This window comes from Citrus clementina, unplaced genomic scaffold (assembly GCF_000493195.1).
Source record: "Citrus clementina cultivar Clemenules unplaced genomic scaffold, Citrus_clementina_v1.0 scaffold_9, whole genome shotgun sequence".
Classification (NCBI taxonomy): domain Eukaryota; kingdom Viridiplantae; phylum Streptophyta; class Magnoliopsida; order Sapindales; family Rutaceae; genus Citrus; species Citrus x clementina.
In genome coordinates this window covers 25059027-25069149 of record NW_006261964.1, presented here as the reverse complement: position 1 = coordinate 25069149, position 10123 = coordinate 25059027, and the positions used below count along the sequence as shown (strand labels likewise).

The window sequence follows — 10123 nt, the reverse complement described above, 5'->3', positions numbered from 1 at the left end:
AACATCTGATAAAAATATATCAATTTACTAAGAAAAATTATCATTTGTATACTCTTAGTTTACTCCATTATAAAAAATACTACAATACTTTGAGGGTGTATCAATCGTCCACCCTAAGTTGACAAAATGTATCAGTTGACCACCAAACCGTTAGTTGCCGTTTAAGTATGATGACGTTAGAAGGGTAATTTGGTCTTTTCATATGATACAAGTGATAATTTAAGGGTATACAAGTGATAAAAAGAGAATTTAAGAGTATACAAGTGATAATTTTTAAGGGTAAAATCATCAATTCACTGTAATTCCGTTAACTTTCAAACGACAACTAACGGTTTGGTGGTCGGCTGATACATTTTGTCAACTAAGAGTGGACGATTGATACACCCTCAAAGTGTTGTAGTATTTTTGATAACAGAGCAAATATAGGGTATATGAATGATAATTTCCCATTTACTAATTATAAAAATATATGACCAAATAATAAATATTTTCATTTTAGTAATTATAAATACACATCATAGTTTTATTTCAAAAAATCATAAACCTTAGCGGATAGTTTTAGAAGAAAAAAAAAATAATGATAAGTAGGACTTATATGTTAAAATTTTGAAACCTACGTAAATTTTCAGTTTTCAGCAAATAAGATGGACTACAATATAATTGAACTAGAAAAACACAAAACTGGGAGTTTAATACTATCATGGATCATGTTAACATTTACTTTAGATCACATGTGAGTATAATTGAAGTGATTTAGTTAACTATTATTGTGAAGGCTTGTCTTGAATTCTAATGTAATACACTCTTACTTATCAGTTTCGGTTTTTTATCAGTTGAGTGGTTTCTTAACATGGTATCAAAGCTAGCCTTATGCCGCTTCCTGTGTAAACTTTATTTTTAATTTTTGTTTCAAGTTTTTGGTAATGTGTAAATATTTCTCAGCCAATTTATCTCCTTCAGAATCTTATTTCATGAATTCACATTTTACCAGAACTAGTTTATCTCTTTTGGACTCTGATCTCTCTTGAATCTTTATGTGAATGTATCTCAACTCATTTGTCTCTCTTTCAGACTCTTATCTTTTGAGTTTACATTTCACATGAGAGGGTTTGTAATCTGTTGACACTTGTCTTTAATATTGACATAAATTCTTATGTAACAGTTGATCGGTTATTTAATAAACCTATCAAAAAATTTATTTATTTATTAATTAAAGAAAATAATTTACCCTCTTTCGTGGATGAGGCTTCAATACTATTATGTTTTAACCCAGCTACTTAATGTATATGGACGGTATTATGTACGTAAATCTATGGCTAAGACATGCTTGAATGGAGCAAAAGTCAAGGGACTGCTCAAGAAATCGTTTCGTCTAAATCTCTCGTGTCTTAAGCCATACCGCATGAGTCATGTAAAAGAATTAACAAATCTTTCTCTTTCTCAACATTTAAGCTTTATGGTCTCTATAAATATAGATTCCTCATCATAACATCATTCATTGCATTGTCTCCACTTCCATATGTGTTTTTGGCTAGCTGGCTATAAAATTATTCATCTATAAAATATAGCAATATCCTCCCATACCTTTCCAATTTATATTTTTCCCTTACAGCCAAAAAGAAAATAATTATGGCTCTAGAAAGACATTCCGTTCAATTATTGTTCTTCACAATCTTTATAATATCTTACATCTCACGTTACACATTGTGCTTGGCCAATTATCATGAGCCACCTTATGGCAGTAATTATTACCTTGATGAAATATATGAGTATGGATATGATTCTCAAGCATATCCTTCATATTTGAGCTCTATTGAAGATGGCAAGTCCAAGGATTTGATCAAGCAAAGAACCCAAATCTTGAACTTGAAAAATGTTGGTGGCTTTTCAAAGAGAGGTAAAACCGTTAATGTTGATGATTTTGGAGCCAAAGCCGATGGTACCGATGACTCTAAGGTACATAAAAAATAATTCATCTTAATCATAATTTACCTTATTTTTTTTTTTTTGGTCACATACATATTAGTATACAGCGATACTGGAAAACAATTATGTGATCGTGATACTAGATTAGAACTAACTAATTTGTAGCTTGCAGATGTATGTATGTATATATATGTAATTATGCATGCATGTATGTATGTATGTACATCTTCTTGAATGTATTTAATTATATTTTTGTTTGCATGCATTGGAACTTTTCAGGCATTTATGCAGGCTTGGAAAGAAGCTTGTTCAAATACAGGAGCTGTAATTGTTGTAGTGCCCGTAGACAAAACCTACCGCCTTAAGCCAATTAGATTCTCAGGTCCATGCAAAGCTAATCTCACAGTGCAGGTGAGGTTTAATTAATTAATTTGAGAATAATAATTACTAATCAGAGCTGAAGAGTGAAATATACTAACTCCTGTTTTTGGAAACTAAATTTCAGATATATGGAACTTTAGAGGCATCTGATGATCAATCAGACTACAAGAAAGATGGCAGGCACTGGATTGTTTTCGATAATGTACAAAATTTAGTAGTCGAAGGTGGTGGCACTGTCAATGGCAATGGCAAGATTTGGTGGGAAAATTCATGCAAAATCAATAAATCTCTGGTAAAAATTAAGCCATTAATTAATTAGCAACTCAAATTTCTCTAATATGGTTTTGATTTTCTTCCTTTCAAGTTTTCTTGGTTTGCTTCATCTTAAAGCTGACTTTAATTTCTTTCGTGTTTAACATTTGCAGCCATGCAAAGATGCCCCAACGGTACGTCAATGCATTGAAATTATAGTTATATAGATTCATATAATATATATGGGTAATAATTCTCTAATAATCAGGACATGCTGTGAGTATATTATTAAAAGACATTACATACATACATACATACATACATACATATATATATATCACAACAAAAAAACAATAACATCTAATATATTAAATTTTTTTTTTCTAATTTTAATTTTTATATTTTAGTAGATTCTTATTTTAATAAAGTAATATGTCCTCTTAAGAGAATGACTCTACATATAAGTATGTTATACAATGGACCCAAATTGCATGGATGGATCAGCATTTGGAAATTAATAAAACTGTGATACGTCTTGGCAGGCACTGACGTTCTATAAAGGCAACAATTTGGTAGTGAGCAATCTGAAAATTCAAGATGCCCAGCAAATACATGTTTCTTTCCAAAAATGCAAGAATGTTCTTGCTTTTAATCTAATGGTAACAGCACCTGGAGACAGTCCTAATACTGATGGAATTCATGTCACAAACACCCAGAACATTCGGATTACAAGTTCCACCATAGGAACAGGTAAATATTTCCGATCAAAACGTTTTTTTCTAAAATGTAATATGTAAACTTCAATGGTTCACAAAAATGTTTTAAATGAAGCTTTATAATCAAGCTTATCAATTCATGTTTGGTTCTCTTATACATTGGTTGAATTTAGGCGATGATTGTATTTCAATTGTAAGTGGTTCACAAAATGTGCAAGCTCAAGACATAACTTGCGGACCAGGCCATGGAATCAGGTCTTAATTAAAACCCTACTCCAATCGGCTGCTTCAATTTAAACCTAATTTCCAGTTAATATTTAGTTATCTAATTTGTTTATCATTTAATTTGTTGAGCTCAGTATTGGAAGCCTAGGAAAAGGAAATTCGAACGCTTATGTTTCAGAAGTTACAGTGGATGGAGCTAAGCTTTCAGGAACTGCAAATGGTGTTAGGATCAAGACTTGGCAGGTAATTAATTATTTATTTAATACATATGCATAAATCATTATTTTATTACCTGTTGCTATGTAATTATGTCAATTTTCAACATTAATTATGCATGCAGGGAGGATCAGGGTACGCAAGCAACATCATATTTCAGAACATTGACATGGTTAACGTTAAAAATCCTATAATAATTGACCAAAATTATTGTGACCAAGATGATCCTTGCAAAGAACAGGTAATTGATTATTTTTTAAAAGAAGTTAATTAATTAATTATCTCTATGATCACTCAATAATCAATAGTTACTAACTCCAATTAATTTCTATTAATTAATTTGGATGCAGGGCTCGGCAGTGCACATAAAAAATGTTGTGTTCAAAAATATTCGTGGAACAAGTGCTTCAGATGAGGCAGTGAAACTCGATTGCAGTAAGAGCTATCCATGTGAGGCAATTGTGTTGGAAAACATAAATTTGCAAAGTGAAGAAGATGAACCAAAAGCTTTATGCAACAATGTTGATGATTTGGCTCAAAGAGGATCTGTTTTCCCACGCTGTCCTTGAGCTTAATTTTAATTTGTTATCATAATTTTTATTTAATTAAACATATTGTAGACATATTTATTCCCAAAAAAATAATAACCATACTTTGTATTGTACTGATAATAATTTGTTAAATAACTTCTTTGGTTAGCGCCTTTGGAGCTAGAATATTTAATTAATTTGGTGTAAACATTGTGGCGAAATAATGAGAAATTAACACAGTTTCTTTCTATTGAATAATAATAACATGGTCATTTCCTGAGACATTTGAATTTGATCAAGTTCTCTTCCTTATGTCATGAATATTTGAATCCTAGAGCTTTTTTTTTAGTTCTTTTAATTATGATTTATAATAATTATTATATCTTTTTTTTTTTCAAATTATTACAATATGAACTCTATTGAAACTCTAGATATATACGCTTTGTAATATATGGGTTCACAAATTTATTCGAAGAAATCTGTCCTGACTAGAATTTGGGAAAGTAAGTTCCCATGAAAGGCTAAAGGGCCTCATGCAATGGATGGTTTGATAGGTCAGTTTTTATTGCATCGCTTTTAATCAGAAGGCACGTGGGATTCGATTACATCAATTATGAACATTTTTATTTTATTAGACTTTTAATCTTTAAAGAGATAGAGATACACCTGGTCTTTTATAAATGGAGTGTAAGTAGCTGCATTCCCCCCATTTTTTCAAATAAACGAAGAATTAGCAGGGTGAGGTTTTGTTAAATGATTGTACAGATTTTCTTAATTTCATAAATAGTCATGCAAATTTTTTATTTTTTTTATAAATACACCTTTCGATTATAACAACTAAAAAATTAATTTTTAATAAAATTATATAATATTAAAATATGTGATCTAGTATATAAAATTACCCAAAAGTTTATAAATTAATTGAATACTATGAAATCATTTTAACATTAATCTATCATACTATTTAATATTATAAATAAAATATATAATATAATTTTTGTAAGTTATTGTCAATTTAAGTACTTTTATTATAATATTAATAAATGTCTAAGAAATTAATATGACCATCTTTTAAACTAAAAGAATTTATGTGACCATTTAAGTAAAGTTTGGGGGGTGTGGATTTTTTTTTCTTTATATAATTAGCCAATTTGTTAAAATGATTTTGATGTTGAAAATATATTTTGACCCTACCTTTTTTTGTGCCCACGGATATAAATCACAAATTTTAATTTATTAGGGAAAAACAAAATTTTTAGTTGAAATTTAAAAAGATTTTCTGAAAATTTTAGAAACCGAATTTTTATTTTTAGCTTCGCCATAGGCATACCCAATAGTACTCCAAATTATATGAGATACTCTACAGTAATAAAACATTATCGCATCAGTTTGTATGGAATAATTTATAGAAGTGTGCAGTATAATCACTCATAAAATAATGGACAATATTATGAGATGAAATTAATTAAAACTATAAATGTTAAGTGTCAAGGTGGGTGAGTAGTAGCCAGCTATAAAAATTAAGATGAATGCACATGCTGTGGAAAGAGAAAATACAAAAGGAGTAATATAATATTAATTTCATGCATGCCTGAAAACTGAAATTATAGATAATTAGTTAAAATTTGCATTTAGTTTGCTCCTGAGAATGACTCATATCTAGGTATACCAAAACTTTCCCCAAAAAAAAAAAACTTTATTTATTATACATTCAAACTTATAAATTTATTCTTAATTCTTTTATTCGTGTGATTGAATTTAGGTGATGATTGTATTTAAATTGTAAAATGTTCACAAAATGTGGAAGCTCAGGACACAACTTGCGGACCAGGCCATGGAATCAGGTCTTGATTAAAACCCTACTCTAGCTACTTGCTTGCATCAGTTTAAACTTTCCATTTTATATATATTTAATTATCTAATTTGCTCATCATTTAGGTGAGCTCAGAAATGGAAGCATAGGAGCAGGAAATTCAAAAGCTTATGTTTAAGGAGTAACAGTGAACCAAAACTGGTGTTTGGATCAAGACATGGCGGATAATTTTTTATTTGATTGTTATGTAATTACACAAAAACCATTCTTTACTATTAATTACTGTATAAATGATCAACAGTATTTATGTTGATGAGGCAGTGAAATTGGATTGCAGTAAGAGCTGTCCAAGTGAGGGATGAAGCAAAAGCTGTCTGCAACAAATGTTGATGATTTGGCTCAAATTGGATTTGTTTCCCCACGCTGTCCTTGAGCTTAATTTAATTTATATTTCTAACATGTTGTAGTAGATATGTATAAGTACTCTGTACTGATAATAATTTGTTTAATCAGTCTTTGTTGGCTCATTTGGAGCGAGAATATTGATTTTTTTTTGGGGATAAGCTAGAATGTTTAATTAATTTTCTAATTTCCTTTGTGTATCCCTTCTACAGGTCCGTGCATCAGCTGTCCTCTCCAATGGACCCTTCTTGTTAAATCTAGCGAGGCACTGCGAGAAGCAATGTGTTTTCTTATGGATCGTAGCCTTGGTAAATCGTAACACTGTTTTCTTTGTTACAATGTTGACTGATGTTCAAGCTTTCCTATGTCTTCAAGCTATTCAAATTTTTATTCATCGTTTCGTTGGTTGCTTAGTTCTTGAGTTTACCTTGAAGCTGGCCTGAAAGTGACAATAAATGAATAATAACAAAATCCAGCTAATGTTTATTGCCTTATAGAGGGGAAAAACACAGATTTTTATTTTGTCACAGGAAAAGGATTCTTTTATAGCTATATATCATCTGAGACTGAAAGCCCTGGTTTCTGCTCTGCTGTGTGTTGTATTCTGATTGCAGATCGATATCATTACCAGCTTTTGTTACATACTCCCTGCTGTTTTCATTTAGGATTGATGAATGGTGGAGAAATGAACAGCTCTGGTTTATTGAAAGGTGTGTCAGCCCAGCTATCTGCTGTCTTTCACGTACGGTGTGCTCAAAAGTCCTTGCTGGCATTCGTACCAATTTCTTCCTCACTTCCAAAGCATCTGATGAAGATGGAGACTTTGTGGAGCCCTATATGTTCAAATGGACTGCTCTGCTCGTACCAAGAACCACTCTCATAATTATCATCAATCTGGTTGGTGTCACTGCTGGAGTATCCAATGCGATTAACAATGATCATCAATCATGGGGTCCTTTCTTTGGCATGTTATTTCTCGCTTTCTGGGTGATTGTTCATCTTCATCCCTTCCTTAAGGGTCTCATGGGATGACAAAATCGAACACCTAGAATTGTTGTGGTACAGTCAATTCTGCTAGCTTCTATTTTCTCTTTACCATGGACTCATTATGATCCTCTTATAACTCAGGTGACTAGCCCAGCTGTTGGACTCAGTGGAATCAAGAACAACATATAAAGACAGCGCTAAATTCTGCAAATATATTGTTCATATCTCAACAGTGGGCAAGATCTTGAAGGTATATGCTTTCGGCTTTTATCTTATATTGTACTGGAGACTTGATTGTCTTTGAAAGAAGAAAACAAGTGTAGCTTTAACGTTAAAACCTTAACTATTATCTCTATTTTATCTATTTATTTTGTTTGCTTCAAACATTTTGGAAGTTATTATAATCGCCTTAGTTACTTATGTTGCTGATTGACAAATGTACTTATTATGCAGGAAAAGGTTTCTTTTTAAATTGATGAGCTTGCAGTATCTAGTTTTAGAAGTAATCATAGGCAAGCTAACTTGCTGAACGGAAGAAAGCCGTTTATAGTTGTGTGCAAACATGCTTTTACGTTTTCCTCTTTTTCTTTTGGAAAAGAATGGCAACGGTAAGTTAATAAAGCCTTCGACATTCAACAAGCAATCAGTAAACAAGTTGCTTGCTAAAGATTAGCTTTTTAGAAAAGGCAACGGTTGGATTGCATAAATTCAAAAGCTATGGCTTGTTAGTACTTTGCTTTCCCAGTGTGATAATTAAATAACCCATTATCATGTTTGGAGTGCTAACTTTACTAATGTTGTTGAAGGAGCTATAGTCTAGACATATTACATGTACTTGAAAATACTATATGCTTTTGAAAAATTTCAGCTTATTCTTAAAAGAAAGAGAAATGAAAATAAACTGAAAATCCAGTTCATTTGAAACAGCGGAGAAGGTGAGTCACAGAGAACAAATATGATTAAGCTTCTATTGAAACACCTACTGTTCAACAAAAATGAATAAACTTTCTGATTTTCTCGACACCCTATCAAGCTAAAGCACTTTGATAAAATACCCACTTCCTTTCTGCTTTTCTTTCCCAACAAATGATATCTATATAGTTTAATTCATATACCTACCTCCATTTTCACTTCTTCGTTTCTTCTGTTGCTGGTTTTGGCTCCTCTGCTGGAGGCGCCGGTGCCGGTGCCGGTGCCGGTGCCGGTGCCGGTGCCTGTTCTGGTGCAGCAGAAACTCCACTGTCGAGGCAACTCCTACACTTTCTTTCAACCCAACCTTCAATGTCATGCTCCCCATTTCCACCAAAGTGTCTTCCACCACACAACCGAGCAATGATTCCTGCAATAACAGCTACGATAGTGATTACTGCTAGAACAACAACCAGTGTTTCAATTGATCTGTGTGTATTGTGGCTAGGCTGTTGAGCCCCTCTAATTTGTGTTTCAACTACTGGTGTCAGCTGATCTTTTAAGCTTGCTTCTAAAGACCCCATGAACTTGAGAAAGTTGTTTGCCTGTTGGAGACTCTGTGTCTGTCACTCTTGCACTGCGTGATGTTGGTATCAACTTTTGAAACAAAAGGCTTCAAAAGAGAGAGTTGAAAACAACAATGAGAAGTGATTTACAAGAAAAAGAGGACGTGATGAGAGATAAAAATAGGCACTTGAAGTGAAAAAAAAAAAAGAGGAAAAATGAGCTTGAAGTTATAATAAGTGAAGGGAGAGATAGAGGGTTGAGTGATTTTAGTGTTGTAGAAAATGAGGGAGAAAACTGAAATAGGATTCCAGAATTAAAAAACATCCTTATTCAGTATTGATTTCCAAATATATACAATTAGTATTTTTAACATGCTAGCAACTAGTCTTGGATGGCTCTCTGACTGACACCAAAATGAAAATGTTTTAATTTCACTTCCCCATTTGTCCTTAGTGATATCACATGTCCATATAAATTGATATGTGAGTCCCAAGAGCAAAACCAAGAAAACCAACAAGCTTATAATTTTTTTGATTTTGAAACTTTTGCCAGTTTGTCACTAGCCTCATTTGTATTATCTTGTCTCTTAGAGATGTGAGAATTTTCAATCTCTCTATTGTGTATCAGGTTGGCTTATTTTGTCAACTAGTTGGGAACATTGATGGGTATTAATCACATAAATGAGTCAAAACGACCCTTCAGCAAGCAAGCTCTGAATAATTGGCCTACCAAAATCAGGCTGAGGGGTAGAATTTTTGTATTGAGAATTAAATGAATTGCTAAAGAAGATCAATAATCAATAATGGGTCGTTCTGAAAAGCTGCTCGGGACTTTGACAATTAAGATATGCACATACATTGCTCGAGTAAGTTTTTTAAGTTATCTTACAGTTTGAGCTTTTCAAAGAATTTACAAACGTACATAGTATTACCTACAGATCAATTTGAAAAACTACTCCCACTAATATTTACAAAAGTATCTACCAACTTTACCTATATTTGTGGAAGAAGAATGTTCATCTCTATAGAGACTTAGAGGTTATTTGTTAAATGTTTAAAGTCTAAAATTTTATTAATTTCAGGCATTTTCTAAAATTTACTTGTTTATTTTTTAGAACTTATGTCTAATTTTCAGACATTTACATCTAAATAAAATAAATAAATTTTTGTGACTTTTATCTTAATGAAAAAATGTCTTAA

At 31.9% G+C, this 10123-nt stretch overlaps 2 protein-coding genes across 2 annotated transcripts; one reads left to right on the top strand and one right to left on the bottom strand.

The window, feature by feature from the left end:
- The first annotated feature begins 1516 nt into the window (after positions 1 to 1516).
- On the top strand, positions 1517 to 4298 carry LOC18031919 (polygalacturonase). Its single transcript, XM_006421356.2, has 9 exons — positions 1517 to 1956; positions 2206 to 2337; positions 2432 to 2599; positions 2733 to 2753; positions 3102 to 3309; positions 3449 to 3530; positions 3635 to 3743; positions 3841 to 3957; positions 4067 to 4298. Exons 1-9 carry the CDS (start codon positions 1630 to 1632, stop codon positions 4283 to 4285), a joined length of 1383 nt encoding a protein of 460 aa, XP_006421419.2. The 5' UTR covers positions 1517 to 1629; the 3' UTR covers positions 4286 to 4298.
- A 4041-nt stretch (positions 4299 to 8339) lies between these two features.
- On the bottom strand, positions 8340 to 9229 carry LOC18031920. Its single transcript, XM_006421354.2, has one exon. The coding sequence runs from the start codon at positions 8939 to 8941 to the stop codon at positions 8576 to 8578; it is 366 nt and encodes a 121-aa protein (XP_006421417.1). The 5' UTR covers positions 8942 to 9229; the 3' UTR covers positions 8340 to 8575.
- Positions 9230 to 10123: the final 894 nt, after the last annotated feature.